General features: G+C 48.3%; 1 protein-coding gene across 1 annotated transcript in view; it reads right to left on the bottom strand.

The window, feature by feature from the left end:
• The window catches only part of SH3PXD2B (SH3 and PX domains 2B), a 118430-nt gene extending 102606 nt beyond the window's left edge, over positions 1-15824 (bottom strand). Inside the window, exon 1 of the mRNA XM_065409781.1 lies at positions 15753-15824. Coding sequence (XP_065265853.1) covers positions 15753-15824 — 72 coding nt within the window. The remainder of the gene's footprint in view (positions 1-15752) is intronic.
• Positions 15825-19667: the final 3843 nt, after the last annotated feature.

Below are 19667 nucleotides of genomic sequence, written 5' to 3'. Positions count from 1 at the left end.
ATCTGTGGAAAATGCTGCTTCATCAGCTTCCCAGCAGGGAGATGGCTTTAGAGCTCTTCCCTTGTGAATATTCCCCCCTTCATGCCAAGGGTCCCATGTTGCTGACACATTCTCTTAGCTGAGAAATGCATGTTAATCTCTTCAGAGCCTACCTTATACCCCTCCCATGGGCTATGCTCAGCATCTATCTATACCAGCCCCTGCTGGCCCAGAGGACAAGAAAACCAGACCAGAAAGTAGACATCCAGCTGCTCCCTTATGGTAATGAGGCCACTAAAGACCAGATTTTCAAAGGTATTTAGGCACCTAGTAGGATTTGCAAAACTCCAATTGAAATTAACGTCAGTTCAGAGTCTACCCTGCTTAAGTACTTTTGAAAAATCCCACCAAGTGCCTAAATATCTTCGGAAAAAAATCTCACCCTAAAGCCCACAGTTTAGGGCTAAACAGTGTTGGTGTGGCACCTTCCCCCAGTGCGCATCATCCAACTGGAAGAGCTTTTTGTAATGGGAGGTGGCTGGTGCTGGAAAGGGGATGCAAGTTCTAGGTCCACAGAATTCACTAGCCCAGCTTCCACAAGGAGAAGCCTGAGTGGATTCATTCTCAGATGCAGTGAAGTCACCAACAGCGCCATGCGAGGAACAGAAGAGAGGGAAGCGGACAACTCGATTCAGTGGAAAATGTTCGGTAGGGACAGCCCTGCCTTGTTGGGGTGTGGAAGTGGACAGAATTACTTAATAGGTCTTCTCCAGACCTAATTCTATGATCCTATGAAAACAGGATATCAAAACTAGCACCACACCTTTTCCAATGGAAACAGAGGCTCCTCAAGGAGCGGTCTTACTGGGACTGCAACCAGCTCTCCCCTATTTCTCTGCATCCACCCAAAGTGCTCCAGCCCAGAGTGACAAGCACAGCTGGGCTAAGCAGCAGAGAGGAGGTGGGGGAAGTCCAAAGCTCAATTCCAACTTGCTCATTTCCTAGAGGGGTGGGGAGACTAGAGCAACCAGCGAGGAAGCCAGAAGGGGGCTGCAACACCACCACGTGCAATGGCCAGCAGCCAAGAATAACAGTCCCAGTGATCTAAATATTTACAGGCTTTCCCAGGCCTACAGCAGGGTGTGCACAGGAGAGAGAAACTAGCTGATGCTGTGAAACCTGGGAACTGACAGTTCCTCTTTCTTAGAAAAGGATTCCTTATTCTTCCTCACTCCCAACCCAGTATCGCTAGAAAGCGCCAGCACCACCCTCCCATCCAGGCTGCTGTATACATCAGCTGTGTTAAACTTCAATTAAGTCTGAGGCTCAGGCACAAAAATCTAGCGTTGGCATAAGCAAGCATGACTGAGAGTTGTGCCCTCTTACACCTCAGCTTAATTGGACCCCAAGACCCATAAGAGAGCAAAGGAACTTCTAGGTTGTGCTCATGAGATCTGTCAAAACACCAGTCATGGCAAGGTCCCTGCCAGGAGGAGGAACAGATGGGGTGGGTGCACAGCATCATGCCCACCTCACACACTATATATGAAAAAACAGAAGAGACCTCTAGGCTCAAGATGGTTCATGGCCTCAGATCCATTCTAGAGTAGAGGCAGCATAGACTCTGTCTTTTCAGATATACTACCCATTCCAAAGACAGGGGAGTAGGTCTTCCCTCCAGCTCCATGTTGATTTTGCTGGGCTGCGAAGGGTTTAGAAGTCACAATGGCAGCTACCATGGCACAATGGGACCTTGTTGAAATATAGAAGCAGAGGAGCATTGTATGTTGAAGTCACTCAGTAGCACAGCTGATGTGAGCCTTACAGAACAGAGCTCAGCCAGACCCTTGCCTAACTAATCCAACCTTCTACTTGCTCTCACTCCTTTGTGTGCTGAATGCTAAATAATCCTTTACACAAAATGGAGCGAGACAGACATGAGATTCTGGTCCCTCTGACAATCACACCTATGACTTGGCTCCCCCAAACCTCCCATGGAGCACAGGGTTAGGGGTACCAACTTCTTAAAAGTTACTGAACAAGACTGGTGAGAGGCATATTGGGCCAACAGAAACCTCTGAGGCAGTATTTCCAGCTAACAGATATTTATGTATCTATCAAGCCTGCTCCAACTGATCAAAGAAGCAAGAGATGGAAAAAGACCTATTAGGTCATCTTGTGCATCCCGCTGACTAGTGCAGGATTGTCCCTACAGAGACTCTCTCATATGACCTCCTGCATATCACACACACAATCCCTTCCACCCCTCTGTATTCCTCCAGGTGGAGCTCAAAACGAGAACATGCCAGTGGAAAGTGGGACCAAAAAAAAAAAAAAAAAAAATCAGGAAGGGAACTGCCAAAAATGACAAGTTACTAGAGAGATGCAAATGGCATTTGGCCAACTGTAACAGAGCTGTCAATGAACGCTGCCAGTCAACTATCACGTTAGAAATGACTCTGGCAACTGGAGGGGAAACATGCTGGCAAGTTACAGTGAATCAAATGCCTTCCTCCAGCCCAAAGGGAGGTCCATCACACCTTCAATGGGAGCATACAGCAAGGATGAGGAAAACCTTAGCTAAGTCTGCTGGAAATGGTACCCACCAGAAGTAGCATCACATAGTAACTGAGAACTTCCTCAGCTGACTCCAAATGCCACAGAATCATCAGAAAAGCAGGATGGATGTAACTATGAAAATCCCAAAGGAAAAAATCAGAAGCAGCCAAGCGATCCCCAAATCCAGCACTGAGAATGGGGGGAGGGGTTTAGCATTTGATCAGGAATTCAGTTCAAATTTTGTCTCTTCATGACATGTTCAGCCCAGATTCCCACCCCACCCCCACGCTCAAAGAAATTAAACGTCCAGGGAGCACTGTCTGAAGCTGGGATTATTATTTTAGAGACAGCTGGAGCAGGATCTTTGCATCGCCAGAAACTACACATCTGATCATTAATATTCCTTGAACTCCTGAAGTGGTTGAAGACCAAAAAGCCCTTTACAAACATTAAGTCTCACATATTGCCTGAGACATGCTTCCCCAATTTATAAATGGAGGCTAATGGAGACAGGCCGCTTAAGTGACTTGCTTAAGGTCATTCAGTGAGTCAGTGACTGAACGAAGAATAGAGCCAAGGAGTCTTGATTCCCAAGTCCCTCCTCAAAACACCAAACTACACTCATTCATTGGGGTTACTACGTATTACATTTGACTCTAGGAGCCTTTGCTGGAGTCTTCACCTAAGCCTGAAAAGGGGATATAAAGCACACACCCCAGTATCAGGCTGGATCCCTCAAGCGTTGAGCCACAAGACAGAAGTCACAGTAGAACATACAGCACCAGTAACAAGAATTCTCCCTTAGAGGTACCTTTCTTAGACAGTGCCAAGAGTCAGATGGCTACAGACATGGCTCCCTACAGGATTCAGGTGGAGTCCTGCTTTTCATAACGCCCACATTCCCAACTTGTAAAACTCACCTGTGCCACGGTGGGCCAAAACATAGCCTCGGGGTAGCTGCATCTTAGGAAGTTCTAGTGTCCCTAAACTCATACTACAAGTCTCAGAGGGGAACAGGAGCAGGCCACTTGGATGGAGTCTTCACTATGTCCCTGTATAGAAATGCGGGATTAAGATCTGCTCTATGCATGCTGGGTGTGATCATCTGGCTCATGTCAAGATGTCCATGAGTTAACTGGGTGTCCCTCATCTATGCTCCCATTTGGGCACAATCCTTGGTTTCTTCAGAGGGAGGCAAAGATACTTCCTTCATCTTTTATTAGAGCCACACATAGTTACTAATGGAGAAGACATTTGTTGAGACTGACCCAGCAGAAATATGCAATCTACTCCATCTCTTATACTGTGCCCATCACGGAGATATCCCAGTGTCCAAGTGACTAGCACTCTATGCCAATGACTTGCAGCTGCATCTACAGGAGACAGTGATCACTACCTCACGTGTGCGTGCCAGAGTAATCCCATCAGCACCAGAAACCAGAGATCACTTGGCCCTGAGCACCACACACGGTACCAGAATAACCTCGCATCTCGCCTCACCCCCCCAAACTCCTACAGCCAGATCCAAATGCAAAGCACTGTTTCTTCCCTTGTCAGTTAGAGAGGTTTAGGGCAGCAATACATTTAGGACTTATTTTCACTGCATTGTTAGCTGATGGTAGAACTCTAGTTTTGTCCCTAACCTGACTCCCATCCACACACAAAAATCTCTAGTTGGAGCTAGCTGACCCATGGGGGGTTGAAGCTGGGGTGGTGCGGAGGCTGGAGCAAGAAATGCAATAGGGACGCAGCAGCTTGAGTTACAACTCATCAGCTGCTAATCCAATCACTAAGTAGCTCCAATGTAGTTTCTCAGTGTGGTTGCTCTCACAGTAGCTAGCTGGAGTGGAGTAACTTGAGTGCACTAACTTAAGCTACCCATTGCAGTAAAGAAAAGCCCTTAGTAGCGGTTTCTTGTGACTATTTCCTTCCTCACCCATCAAGACTCTTACAACGTAGTGCTTCCATACTGTAATGAACAAACTGGACAGCGTGTAAGTAGGCTTTTGCCCTCTACTGCACAGAACCAGTGCTGCTCAGCTGTGAGTCATAGCCCTTATGCTGCTAATGGAGATTCTTCCTGAGTTCAAGTGGTAGGGGCCTGTGTGTTTCAAGCAGGGGGAAGAATGTTCTCTCCCTATGGCTGCTGTGAAATTCTGAGTGGCCATGCTCTGTACCGTGCTGCACACTCTGAAGTCACAGGTGGCCGCAGATTTGTCACAGTATAGTACTGGCCGCCGAATGAACAGAGTCCCTCCAAATTCATCCCATGCCATTCAAGAGGCATAGTAATCATTTACATCACAAAACAGGAAAATGCTATTGACACCTGGGATACTTCTTGGGTTGGGCTCCTAGGAAGTTTGGTGCTACTGACCCTTCACCTGTAAGGGTGTCAGTGTCGGTCCACAGACACTCAACACGGTTACTAACACAAAGCCAGATATAACCACCTCCATCAGAGAGAAGCTGTCTGCAGAGTGATTTTAAATAGGTTTGAGCCTGTGTGGTCCTACGTCCAGAGAGACACTACGTACAATAAACCTCTCTGTGGAAAAATCCACATCTCCTTCTCCAGCAGATGGAAAAGGGATCAGCCCCTCCACCTCACCCCCACCCCAAACACAGGGAGACAATGCTACAGTCTTATCTCTGGGAATGTTGACTTGTTCTGCACTCCTAGAAAGCAGTGGGGAGAAATAATCCAAAGGGGCTGGGGAACCAAACCAGCTGAGAGAACTGACCAAAACAGAGCAGGGGTTAACAGAAAAGATGAAGGAGCAGGAAAATTATAAGAGGAAAAGAAAGAGAAGGGAGGTGACTGGAAACAAAGAAAATTCTTGGCTGTGCGCTGCTTGCTTTTGGCCCCTGTCCACTGGTCTCTGAGCCCTTTTCCACAGCAGGAGTGCAGGGCTGTGGAGGGGAAAGTGGAGATCTCTCTAGCTTTCGTGCTGCAGGACAGTTGAGAAGCCCATCAGGTCCCTCTCTGGGCCAGCGTCAGGGCAGGAGAGGGGAGACAATCTGACAGCTCCATTTACTGGCATGCTTGGCTGGCTTTGGAAGCTTTGCTATTCCCTCACGCCTGCACAGCCTGTTTCACGAGCCAAGCAAGCGAGAAGCACAGACGTTCTGGTTCAAGCGGCAAAGACAGCACTGGTGGGAAGCGGGGGAAAAGAGAGGAATACTTTCCAGCAACAACTGCAGGGCATCTTGATCCTCAATGTTCATGTTTAATTTAGACCTAGCTGGAGATTGGGAAGCAGCAGCATCAATGCTGCAGGATAGTGGGGTAGGGAGCAGTCAGGAGACCATGGGATGAAGATGGGGCACAGCACAGTAAGAAGTAGGAGGAGACAGTGAGATGAAGATGGATAAAGTAGTACCACAGCATGCCAACAAGGGAAAGCAATCTAATTGCCCATTTGCCCCGGAGTCTGCTGGACTATATATCAAACACTTTTAAATTGCTTGGATTCACCCCGTTCCAATGCCCTGTTAACTCCCAAGGCGTGCCAGATCTCCACATTTTGCTGCTTTATAAACCAGATGGGGCGAGGCATTGTCTGAGTGAAAGGAAAAGGAACAGCTGGTCTGAAAAGCATATGCATGCATACTCTGATCAGAGACCCTGCTTCCTGGGCTTCCCTCACCCTTTAGGCAAAGATTCCTCAGTCCCAAGACACATGCACTGGTTTGTTTGCTATGAGTCACACAGAGGTCAAACATATGGGTTCTCTTGTTTCCCCATTTCCCAGTGCTACATGGAACAGATGAAAGATAGAGCTCCCCTCTCAAAAGAAAGGCAGTGCAGGACCCTTGATTCAAAGATCTAATGTCCTTGTCTCTTTCAAATAATTTTGTAACTGCAATTTAACATGAAAACTACTTACTAATTCTGTTTCTAGACCCAAGCGCAGCGCTTTCCCATTAACTTCCAAGGGTATGTCTTTGACTGAGCTGGCTTGCTAAAAATAGCAACGTGGCAATGACAGCTCGAGCAGCAGCACAAACTAGCCACCCGAGTACAGATACCTGGGGAACGAGGCCAATGCTGCTGCGGTGACACTGGTATATTTAGCGAGCTAGCTTGATCAAAGCTAGCGCAGGTATCCCTACATGTGCTGCAATTACATCTCCCAATTGCAGCGTATTCCGACCCTGTGTAACCACAGGCAGAATTTGGTCCTTTACAGTTTTGTTGTGCTAGGGTATTTTAGGTAGTCAGTGTTAAGATATACAGACAGGGAAACAAAACTAGTAGTACTTTGAATTTCTATGGTGTCTTTCAGGACCCAAAAGCACTTCACAAACATTAATACATTAATTAAGCCTCAGTCCCTAGAGGAAGGCAGGTAAGGACATGGAGAGATCACTGCAGTGGGACATAGCAGCTATTTAACACCACACAACAGACTAGGACAGAAAGTAAAGATGGGTCCAAACCTCCGTGAACTTTGGGGGAAGCCTGTGCTCCAATGCTTTCAAATGTTTTGCCCTGAGACCACTTCTAACAGGAAAAGAGCAGCATCACAGCCAATTGAAAAGAAATGTCGCATTTTGCAATGACGCCACAGCTGAAGGCAACACAGGAAGTTGCTAAAGGATCTTCTAGGAAGTTGTGATGGAAAGGACCTTTGAATCACCCCTTGTCCTTGTCCTTCACCAGGATCAGCCTGCCTGCCAGCAGTAACCCCTTGAGTGAAGAAGTTTTTCCTAACATGGAGAATTGAACCCTCTGCTTTCCCAGTTTTTAATTCTGTAATGAAAATCCTGTAATGAGTTTCCTGTGTGACCCCCCTGGATGGATTCCTTACCAATAAGTCACTGTTCAACCACATATTTCCCCAGACTAAGCATACCCACCTCCTTAAGTCTTTCCTCATAGGACATTCCAGCCATACCCCAAGTAAGTATGGTCATTCTCTAGAGGATTCTAAGACTTCCAATGCCCTTTTAAAGCTACGCAGCCAATATGGTTCAAAAATAATCCATCTATACATGGCGACTATGGATGCTATCCAACTGATCAAGTTTGAACCACAAACTCTTTATTTCAAAGCTCAAGAGGCACAAGTTCTCCAGACTGCCACTTCTATTTCTGCAGGTGGCATCTTCTGTTCAAGACATTTGAGCAGCCCATAAGTTTTTGTGGTTCTTTGGATCAGCAGCCCCTTGGTTCAAAGAAGTCATCATTTCTTCTTTAATGATTCTAGATCTGGCTTCAGATTAGTGTTATGCCCATTTTATTTGGCAAATGAAGCCACTAGTAGCTGGTTCACTGTATATGATAGAAGCTCTGTGACCGCCTTGCAGAAAAGATACCTACTGAATCTTTAAAGAGTCCGGGCTTTAGACCCAAACATAATTTACCTTAAAAATCATTTTTAGTACAACATGGGGAAAAATCCTATGGATTCTAAACATCAAGGGCCAGACTTTCAGGCAAATTTGTGCATGTACTTTTTGAAAGTACATGGGTAACTACATATGCAAATCAGGTAGTTACAGACATCTGCATGGGCATTTACCCAGCTCGCAGCAGTAGTCATAGTAACTGCACTTGTGCATGCACGCGCACACACACACACACACAGTGTGTGTCTAATTTGCAACTATACACCTAATCTGGACACTAGTTTTGTGGGATTCGTCCCGTGCACACACAACCCAAAATATCATTATGTTACAGCGAAATCTAATGAAAACAACCCCCCCTACACCATTTCTGTAGAATGCACAGAGTTTTGTTTTGTGCCCTGCAGAAACAGTTTACTATTTAAAACTATAACCTTAGAGGAGTTCTAACAGAATTGAGGAGAATGGGATTGTACAAACGAAAGAAGCAACGAGGTGATGACATACAGTTATTCACCCATATCACAAAACATGTTAACTGCAGCTGCATTAAAATGAAAATCTCTCTATGTTTGCTTGACAGAAGAAAACTTTCCCTGCCAAATCTAGTTTACTTTTAGGCTTCTAGGAGGGTATTACAAACAATAGAACTATAAAAAGAAACTGGGCAATATCCTTTAAAGGAAAATTTAGTCTATTTCAACTAGCAAACTACAGATTAAAAAAAAAAAACCAACAACAACAACAACAAAACCACACATCATTCATTTATTAGAAGCCAAGACTTGGCAGAGCAGAGCAGAATGACAATCTGCCACTCTGCTGCTTGTAACAATTATTTTTAAACTGTGCTCTTGGACTTTGCCTCTTACGATTTGCAATGTAGCCATAGGACACACTCACTGGCTATATCCCACAATGGCAGAGTCCTGGAACAGAGCTGGAGTCTCTTACAACACTGTTGGAATGGAAGTGTCACTGCAGGGTTACTGTCCCACTGCATGAATGAAAAGGAGTCACTTATTTAGAATTTGGACTAGAGAGCTGTAAAGTCCAGGCAATCCAGCCTGAGGAGTGAGACCAGACCCTTCAGCTTGGAGACAAATTAACCTCAAGAATCTCTGCAATTTTTTTGCTACTTCCCCTCCATTTCCAGACACAAAGGGGAAAGTATTAGGAATGCTCAGCCAACCGAATGGTCTGATTACACCTCTACCCCGATATAACACGAATTCGGCTATAACGCGGTAAAGCAGTGCTCCGGGGGGGCGGGGCTGCGCACTCCGGTGGATCAAAGCAAGTTCGATATAACGCGGTTTCACCTATAACACGGTAAGATTTTTTTGGCTCCCAAGCACAGCATTACATCGAGGTAGAGGTGTATATATCAACACATAGGGATGTTAAGAGAAGTTGCCATACCAGCACCACAGTACTGTTTTACAGCTGGCAAAGCAGGGCTCACATCCCTGGAGCAGGAAGTAAGGCTATGTCTACACTACAGCCTATGTTGGCATAACTTACGTCGAAAAAACCACACACACACACACACACACACACACCCCCGAGCGACATCAGTTACACCAACGTAAGCGCTCATGTGCACAGCGGTCTGTCAGCGGGAGAGCTTCTCCTCCCGACATGATCACCTCTGCGAGCAGCAGAAGCTTTATTATGCCAATGGAAGAGCACTCTCCCATCAGCATAGAGTGTCTTCACCAGACATGCTGCAGCAACACAACTGTATCGGTACAGCTGCACTACTGCAGTGTTGTATGTATAGACAGGGCCTTAACCTTCCAACATTCCTCCCTTTCCCCATAGCCTGTCTGCTGGTGGAAACAGGGCTAGTTTGATAGAAGTGGGAGACCAACGTGCCTTGAGGAATCCCCGGCTCAGTAACACAGAAGAAGAAAAAGCCTCCCAGGATCCCAGGGTTTACCACAGAGAGGGGAGCAGGAAAGAGGAAGGAACCTCCCACAATCGGCTCTCGGGCCAAATCTTACTAGGCTTGCTCATGAGTGGGCCCCGTCAAGGGGCACAACACTTCACACATGCGTAATGCAAGCAGGATTGGACCTCTTCAGTTTTACCCATTGACTGAGCCCTTTTGAGTGCAGCTGGGCTCGTTCTGAATCATCTGCACTGCCCAGGTGCTTTCAAGCCTTGTCTAGACTAGGATTTAAAGGTGTGATGTCCACACAGATTAGCTAGTATGTCTGAATAGACTAATTAAAGGCCATGTCCACACATATGCTAAACTGGCAGAGTTAAAGCCTAGTGAAGTTCCTAGATTTTAGCATGTGTTAAAGCCTACACTTAACTATTCAAAAATGTTAGCGGACACCACACTTTTTAGCCTAGCCTAGCCTATCCTCAGCCACTTGGGGAGGAAATTGAGAAGTGCCTGATATCACTCAACAATGATCTTTCCAACTCTGTGATGGCCTCTGAAGTGACTCATGAACGTTCCTCCTTAGCCAGAAAGGCAGCAGCGAGATGAGACGTGGGGTCAGGAGGGATTAGAGGTGGATGGAAATATAAAGGCTCCATAAGGAATGCTGAGCCCTTCTCCCTGGAAACTATTGTGTGTGTCACCTCTAACAGCAGAAGGAGGGTTGAAAAATTTCCAGGAGAGAGAACAGCTCTAGCATGTATGGTTAAGATAGTGGCAGAGGGATGCGTAACACACACACACAGTTGGCGCATATTCCAGCAGGGCTGAATGGGATTATTTCACTCCCACTGACAAGACAGCACAGACTCTCTCTTCAAAAAGGGAGACACCTTCAAAACAGAAGGCACCATATTTCTGCCAAATGGGAAACAGAGCTGAGGACGTAGAAGCTTTTGTCTCTGGCTGCACAGCATTGCACCTTCTACTGTGCTCAGATACCATGGTGATGGACACCGCATAGGAACCTGAAGAAAATAGGTCTTTCCAGACCTCAAAAGCTGGGGAGTAAGACCAGCTGAGTCCTTTCTTGACCCAACTTTATTGGGGGAATGAATATCCCCAGTTTCTCAGAGTGGTCAGGGTGTAGATAATACAATTGCCCCTTTGTCCAAGCTAAGTAAAGTCTTTGATCTAAGTGGAGATATAAACTAAATGTTACGGGTCTTTACAGGTCAGGTCACAGTGCTGGGAATGGGGGAAAAGAGTTCCTCCACACTCATTTATGATGCTAAGTGGCTGCCCTTAGGGGCCAGAAAAGAGCAGGTTTATGCTCAGAAATGAGATGCTTGGAAGCAAAGATTTAGTATGTATACTTTGTGGTTGGCTCTGATTTGCCGTTTGCCAGCAGATACAGTCAAAAGCAAGATGACTCAGCTGCGTTCATCCCCTCCTCCTTTGCTGGAAAAAAAATAGGTTTTGATTCTATATAATTAACTGGCTTTGTGAATCTGCCTGGTTCCTATTGATCTCTTCAAACAGGGACAGCACTCTTCTCATTCACTCCAGCACCAACACAGCTCTGTGAAGCTCTGCTTTCCGGAAGATTCTAGCCACTTCCTAGGCTCTGATCCAGCTTTGAGCCCCCTTGGCTTTCACTGTTTCTTAACTCCATCCAAGGAGAACTACTGTGGAGGAATAAGACAGGATGTTTGAGACTTAGGTTCAAAGAGGGGAACCTGGAAGCAATGAGTGGATGAGCAGCACACAGTCAATCACCAGTGACCGGTTAAACAACACGCCTTCCAGCTACGTTCTCCTCACAAGCTATAAAGTTTCAGGGCAGGATGTTCCATCACAGGATAGCTCAGTGGTTTGAGCATTGGCCTGCTAAACCCAGGGTTGTGAGTTCAATCCTTGAGGGGGCCATTTAGGGATTTGGGGCAAAAATCTGTCTGGGGATTGGTCCTGCTTTGAGCAGGGGGTTGGACTAGATGACCTCCTGAGGTCCCTTCCAACCCTGATATTCTATGATTAAGGGTTTTATCCTCCAAACTGCACATGTAGAGTAGTGATGGGAATTTTCCATACCACAAAGCCAACCAGAATCCCACTAAAATGTCCCCATCTCCATTCCCACCCCCAATAACTCACAAAAGATTTTTCTCTGCTGGAAGACCGTGAATGTTACCAATGCTCCTGATTCCATCTGATCCCCTGGGACTTTCCCTTTGTGGATGTATACAGCAGGCAGCAAAATGACCTCTCTGGCTGATTAAAGAACAGAATGGATGAATTCCAAAAGGACCCCTGTCCAGTACTCCTTGGCTGGAAGGACTGGTGGCAATCACACAAGAAGCCTGGAGGGGAAGCAGGGACTCAAAGATATGGAGAATTCCCAACCCCAGGTAAAGAGGCCTAGAAGAATGAGGAATTAGACACTCTTGCAGGTATCCTCCACACACTAACAAAAACTGAGAACAGTTCAATAGTTACCTAGTCTCCCAGTACAAAATACAGAAACCATAGGAAGCTAAGTTCACTCACATATACATTTTCCAGGAATGATGATGCATCATTCAAGTAAGATGAGCAAGCATGGTCAAGGCAAAGTAGAGGGGGAAAGCGGTGCGAGTTCGGGGGCTGGAGGAGGAAAAGCAAAGCAAGGTTTGGGTCTGCCTACTCGGGGGCAGGGGAAGAAAGCTTGGGTCTGCTTAGTTATAGCTATGTTACCAGACTTCTGGTCTTCCCTTGCTGTTTGCTCACTGCCACATGGTAGCTTCGCTAGCAAAGCATAGGCAAGAGTAACCCAGAGAAGTGCCTTTTTAAAAGGTAGCATTTCTTCTAAGAACTCCAGGGTGTCACAGCTCAGTCATTATTAAAATGCACATTAGTGAAAGGAGAGAGTCACTCAAATTCCTAGTGTCATAGCCTAGACCATAGGAAGTGCCTTATGTGGTGCAGAATTAACAGTGTGTGCGTCACTGGACTGTCCCATGTTAAGGTTATGCCAAGGGGAGAAGCCAGCTTTAAATTTTGTTAGTTATATCATATTTCAGGGCTTGTTCATAAAGTGTCCACAAGGTACTGGGAGGTCCCTGGATCTGTAGTTTATAGGGCATGGGCAGCTCACAATGAATCCAGGACAGAACCCTCTAGCTTCACTTCACAGTCACACGTGGGCGGAGACAGGCAGTGCAAACAGGTTTAATTGAGCACCTTGATTGCTATCTAGAAAACAGGTCTGTCCCAGTTTCAAAACAACAAGCTAGAGCACAGCAACTCAGAACTCTGCAACTGGTGGATTTTAAAAGCCATGTTACCAGCACCAGTCCATTTAGCCTGGCTAAAGGGCAGCCAGTTCCACAGGATGTACTAATGGCAGTTTCTGGGGTTCTCTTACACCAGGGCTCAGCAACCTCTGGCACGCGGCTCGCCAGGGTAAGCACCCTGGTGGGCCGGGCCAGTTTGTTTACCTGCCGCGTCCGCAGGTTCGGCTGATCACAGCTCCCAGTGGCTGCGGTTCGCCGTCCCAGACCAATGGGGCTGCGGGAAGCAGCGCGGGCCGAGGAATGTGCTGGCCGTGGCTTCCCGCCGCCCCCATTGGCCTGGAGCGGCGAACCATGGCCAGTGGGAGCTGCGCTCGGCCGAACCTGCGGATGCAGCAGGTAAACAAACTGGCCCAGCCCGCCAGGGTGCTTACCCTGGCGAGCCGCGTGCCAGAGGTTGCCGACCCCTGTCTTACACCAAGCCTGCCAGGTACTTCCCAGCATTATCATCCTTTCATTATCAGAGGAACTGGGTTGCAAATCCCAAACACTGGGAGTGAAAGTTCCCACCATTAACCATAGCTTTGTCTGCTAGGGGCATGCCTGGGTTTCTATTATATACTGTGCACTGCGTAGATTTCCCACACTAGATTGGACTAAATCCAGCAGCATCCCAGCTCCAGAAGTGGTTACGGCCAGATACATCAGAGGAAGATGAAACGTCTCTTCCACACCAATAATACATCATGTTGGGGAATTCATTCCCAATCATTAGTTAAGCGCAGACATGTACAACACTGTACAAGACACAAAGACAGAGATAATCCCTGTCCCCAAAGAGCTCCCAGTTTAGCAGGAACATACCGAAAATCGGCACTAAAGCAACTCCATGACAGATATTATCAACTGGGCATTATGAATGGAAGAAAATCTGGTGAAGGAAGCAACAGGTCATGCAGACTGTGTAACAGCCATATGGATCAGGACTCACGGCTGTTAATTGTGGAACAACCCCCCACATTCTATAAGTACAACAAAATGGCTCCACAAAAGCAGTTCATATCTGCACCCTGCCAAATCCGGCATTGCAGACTCCCATTTCACAACCCACAAGGAGCTAGAAAACCACCGCCCTATCTGCACCTCTGCTCCCATGTCATCCTACAGTCCTCATCACTCCTTGTTCTTCTCCTCGCTTTTTTGTGTGCTGCCCCTCACACTTGCAACAGCCACCACCTTCCTGCATGCCACCCGCCTTTCTCTTTTTCTAGCCTTCTCACGCAGACTTCTTCAGCCACTACGTCCCCTGTGCATTATTAGCCATTGGCCTGGACACCCTACTGGGGCTGGATTACAAACTCCTTGGGCAAAGGGCTTATTTTGACTTGGTCTGTAAAGCATTATGCACATTTGCTGAGCTAAATAAATAGTAACAACAGGCCTTTGCCACTAGGTAGGTGGAATATCCGAGAGGAGAGAGCAAGAGGTCCATTCATAGACATATCTTGCTTCAATGGTGATGACATAAGGCAGGAGTCGGACTGCAAGTGCTCCCAATAGGCTTGCTCTCCAGGCAGCATCTGACAGCTGGGTGTTGCTGTGAGCTGGGCATGATACATCAAGACTAGGATTCAAACAGCCAGCAATGTACGCAGTGGGTATGGGACATGTGAATTCAAAAAGACTCCCTGCCTTTGTCCTTCTCGGGCTATAGAAATCCAACGTGTATTTTTTAATGTTAGCTTCACATATGCACAGAGCAGTACAGCGGGTGTGCTGCCTCCCGTGTAAAGCAGGACAATTTAGGCCACAGCTGAGATAGGAGAATTAGCTGAACAGCCATCACTTTCCTTTAAGGGAATCACAAAATCCGCTTGCTAGCCAGGGAGGCAGCTGCTCTCCAGACTTGCTCCAGCAACTATAATTTAAAACAAACTTTAAAAAAACAACTACAATTCTGTACCAGGAATCTCCGCCTCCCATGCTGGGTCAGTGCTTCGGGAACCAAGGAGTCAAACTTCTCCAGAGAGGAGGTCCCTGTGGTGTGAGCAATATGTAACCCTTCCCGTCCCAACTGAAGAAGGGCCAAAGAGAACACTGGCCCTACAACTAGTACTGTGTGAAAGACACACAGTGCCCTGCCTTTGTTTAGTTAAGACAACACAAATGGAGAGTGGGGGACCCTCATACACTCCACCAGCCCAGGAAGTAGCAGCTCCCTGCTGAAGAATAAACTCTTTTCTAAGTGACTGTAACTAGCAATAGTAAGAAATTATTGTAAATACAACTAACAGAATATTGCAATTGCAATGAATCCCCTGTTAAGTTAACGTGGAAGGGGGAGGAAGAGGGTAGATAATTACACACAGTAAAACTTGAAAAAGCTACCCTGATCCTAAGAAGATCCCCTTTGCTAGAGAAGCTATCGCTGTAACCAGCATTTTCTTTCAGGACTTTACCGAGTCCCACAAGGAAAGGGTTGGCAGGCTCCCAGCTCAGCAGCACCAGGGAGGGCTAGTTTTGGTCTATTTGGAAATAGTTACAGAAGGTCAGAAACCTTAAAGTCCTCACACGCCTTCCCCAAAGGACCTGGGGATGGTTTTGGGACCGGGTGTTCCATCCCCAGATCTGGGGGGGACCGGGTGTTCCATCCCCAGATCTGGGGGGCGGGGTTGGGGGGAGGGTTAGACACTCACATAGTGTTTGTTGGGGGTTCGCCTTTTCTGCACGTCCAGCACCTTCACCTCCAAGATGCTCCTCCTGGGCATGGCTCTGTCCTTTGCAATCCGGCCCCCCAAAGAAAAGGGAAATGTACAAATAATCCTCCGGGCTACAAAGAAAAGAGGGGGAAGAGCAAGAGACCGGGGCTTGGTGCAGCACGGCTCCTGCCAGACATACAGCTGCCAGGCCTTGAACTAGGGAGCAAGCACAGAGAGGAAGGGGGGTGAAAAAAGAAATGCCCACGGCACGATCAGAGAGACACTGAGCTGGGACAGCAGAGCCTCTGCCACCTCTCCTCTCTTCCTCTCTCCCTCTCCCTCCCCCCGTCCCCTCTCTCCCGAGTTTGCAGATGGAGGACTCCTTCTTCCAGCCCACCCCTGCCGGAGCAGCCTATCCCGCCCAGGCACGGGCAGTGAGTTATGTGCTCAGACCCAGCCCAGCTCCCGGGGCTCTTAAAGGGCTATGAGCACAACTAAGGCTCACACAGTGCCCGCTCGCAGTGCAGGGGTGAGGTGGGGGGACCGATACCTTGCCAGTTACAGGAAATACTGAGGACACAAGAGTTTCTCCAACACCCCTGCCCCCTGGGCTGCTTTCCCCGGGGAGCTGACTGAGCCGCTCCGCTGTGCAGGCGCATGGCACTGTCTCCTGCTGCTGCCTTTGCATTTCCCTCTGTCTCTTGCTCCAGCTAGGACTGGCTTTGGTGTCCTCCTCATTGCCCCTGGGCGGCAGCCCCGCCACTCACATTCTGGGGAGAAGCAGCACCAGAGCAGTGGTTTTCATTTGCAGACCCCTAACAAAATTCAAATGGCAGTGCGGACCCCTTTGGAAATCTTAGACACAATCCGTGTGGACCCCCAGGGGCCCACGGCTCACAGGTTGAAAACCACTATTCTATGGTAACCACAACCTTCCGGGGTCCCCCAAAACCTCTGCTCCAGAGGATAGGGGCAAAGGTATCTTGGAGACTGAACTCTGGTGGGGATATTCAAACTTTCTTAGCTCTGAATAGTAGATGCACCCCCTCTCCCCCCCATCATTTTAGCTACATCGGTCTCCTCATTTGGCCCCAGCTTCTTTTTAGGAAGGGACAAAGGGAGCTGTGCAGCAGCAGCTAAAAGCAACCAAAAGTTCAAGAGCAAAATGCCTTCATCCCAAGGGAAAGGCAACTGCCCCTCCTCCTTCGGGAGGGCAAAGGCGGCTGCTGGGGAGACCAGCTGCGCTCCCCAGAGGAGAGAACGAAAGGCGGCCTCCGAGCCGTGCGGTTCTTCCACAGGGAGCCTTTGTGCTCATCCTGCACAGCCGCGCTCACGGCGACCATCTCTGCACTGCAAGCCCCGCTCACGGCGACCATCTCTGCACTGCAAGCCCCAGCCCTGCTGCTGAATTACACTCTCCAGCAGTGCACGCGGCTGGGAGGTGCGGATCCCAGGATGGCCCATAGAGGGCAGCGGCGAGGCGTAGCTGCTGCGACTGCTAGACCTGCCCGGGGGGCGGGGGTTGCATCCGCTTGATCTGCTCAGAAGCATTAGTGCAACCACCGAACCCGGTTTGTTTGTTTGGGGTGTTGTTTTTTTAGGCGGGAATAGGGACGGAAGAACAAGGCGCTGTCTCTACAGCTCATTCTTCCAGCCCTGAAAGTCAGGGCCACCCAGAAGGGGGGGGGAGGGGGGCAAGTGGGGCAATTTGCCCCAGGCCCCACCACAAGAATATAGTATTCTATAGTATTGCAACTTTTTTTATGGAAGGGGCCCCCAAAATTGCTTTGCCCCAGGCCCCCTGAATCCTCTGGGCAGCCCTGCTGAAAGGCCCCTATTTGCACACTGCCCTGCATATATAGTGTATCTCTTTGCATGACTCTGGAGGTGTATGGGGGGGGGGGCAGGGCAGTGTCTTCCTCCACCCCCACCCCGCTGTGTCTCTGGACCCATATTGCCCACCCTAACCCAACCCTCCAAATTTGCTTATCAGGACCCTAAAAAAAAATAATCACAGGATTGGCTTACAAAAATCACCAGATTTTAAAAAACACATGTGCATGGGGGTATTTTTCATGCTTGCTGCTATTTGAGCCTTGAGGTGGGAGGGTCCTATTTTCTTTCTTTATAACCATGACAACTAGTAACATACTTTAAAAACAAAAGCTGAGATTCTCCCAGAATCTCCTGGAAGCTGGGGCTTTAAGGACAAATATGAGACTCACGTTAAAATCACGAGAGCTGACAAGGGTGCTGTCCCTTCCTTCCCTCTGTGCCCCCCAGTCCATACACTGCCCTGTTCATGCTCCATATGCTTGCCCCACCCAGGGCTCTATTCCCCCAGCAATTTGTCATCCCACCTCCCCCCCACTCAGCTCAGGACCTTTCCCATTGCTTCCCTCTGCCTGGGGGATTGGCACAGTGGTGGTTGTATGCCCCACCCCTGCCAGCCAGCACCACCTCGTGCATTTTGGGTGTGGTCCGGAGCGCCTGTGTTGACAAATTGCAGCACCTCTCACTCCATAACATACACAGCACAATGAGGCAGGGGTGGATGGCAGGAGGAGGCAAACAGTCTGCCACTGTGCTGACCCTTCAGGCAGGAGGTAGTTGGAGATGGGTTACAGGTATGGGGAGCATTGGGTTCAGGTTGCTTTTGAAAACAACTCCACACGCTTAGGTACACCCAAAAGTACAGACTCTTATAAAGAATGAGAAACTGAGAAAAAGAGTCAGATTTTTAAAGGTATTTAGGCACCTAACTTCCTGGGGGAGTTAAGTGCCTAAATACATTTACAAATCTGGTCCTAAATGCCTTGCCAAAGGCCCCAGAGGAACTGGGACACAGAGCCAGACCTAATTTGGAGGAAGCCCTTGCTTTCAGCACCACATTTAATCCAACAGGTCAAGGATTGCAAAGTTTTCTACAAGGTGACTCATCCTACCAGCGCGGTGCCCACAGGACATTCTCCTGTTCCTACAGGAGATCAGCATTACAAAAGTATGTAATATATTTTTTAGCTTTCTGTTCATGCAAATTAGTATTTGGAAAGATGGAGAAGGAGCCAGCACAATGTGACCAACCACCTCCTCAGAAGCCCCCAGGAAGTGCTCCACAGACCACAGCTGGAGAACCTCTGTAATAGAGGTTCCTCCCACCTTAGCGAGCTGCCCCTCCTCATGGGCAGAGGTCTTGCTGGCTGCTCAGAAAAGCAGCCATCTCAGAAGCAGGAGGAAAGTAGGAGGGAGATAATGGCTGTGGGTGGAGGCAGTAAGATCACCACAAAGTGATTGATCTTTGGTCACCCCTCCCCCCCCAAGAATACTGAAGGACCTGTGTCCCCAGATTTTACTGACTCCTAAGGCCAGCCCTGGGACAGCTGGAGGTAGAGGGGGAGGCCATCAGCTTTAGGAAAAGTGGTACAAATATTCAACTTCCATGACCGATTGGCAATTTTAAAGGCTATTTTTGCAAGTGAAAGGGGGCCTTGGGTCCTGACCCCAAATGGGGGCCATGGAGACAGAGACAGTGGCGCCAATTCAGATATTGCTTGGAGTGGGAGGGGCAAATTCCAGTATCTCCCCCTCCCAACTGTTCTGGTCCCCTCTTATTTCCCCTCCTGCAGGGACCCCCAGGGCTCCCTCAGCCAGGGAGTCGCCCCTCTCTCTTACCCACACAGTGCAAAAGTCAGTGCTGTCAGGCGTCAAGTTCTCCACGACTCCCCATTTGGCCACTCACTGTATGGAGGGGCAGCTGGGTCAAGTTTCAGTGGCATTGTGACCATGCAGTTAGAGCAACGTTCTGGCAGCAGCTGTACTGATTTAGTAAAGGACCACTGCTTAAAAGTGGTTGTGCCACAGTCCTCCTGGCTCTGCAGCTTATGGACCTTTAAGCAAGTGCAAAAACCTTGC

This window comes from Emys orbicularis, chromosome 8 (genome assembly GCF_028017835.1).
Source record: "Emys orbicularis isolate rEmyOrb1 chromosome 8, rEmyOrb1.hap1, whole genome shotgun sequence".
NCBI lineage: Eukaryota > Metazoa > Chordata > Testudines > Emydidae > Emys > Emys orbicularis.
The sequence above is the reverse complement of the archived record's forward strand: the minus strand, read 5'-3'. Positions and strand labels throughout refer to the sequence as shown.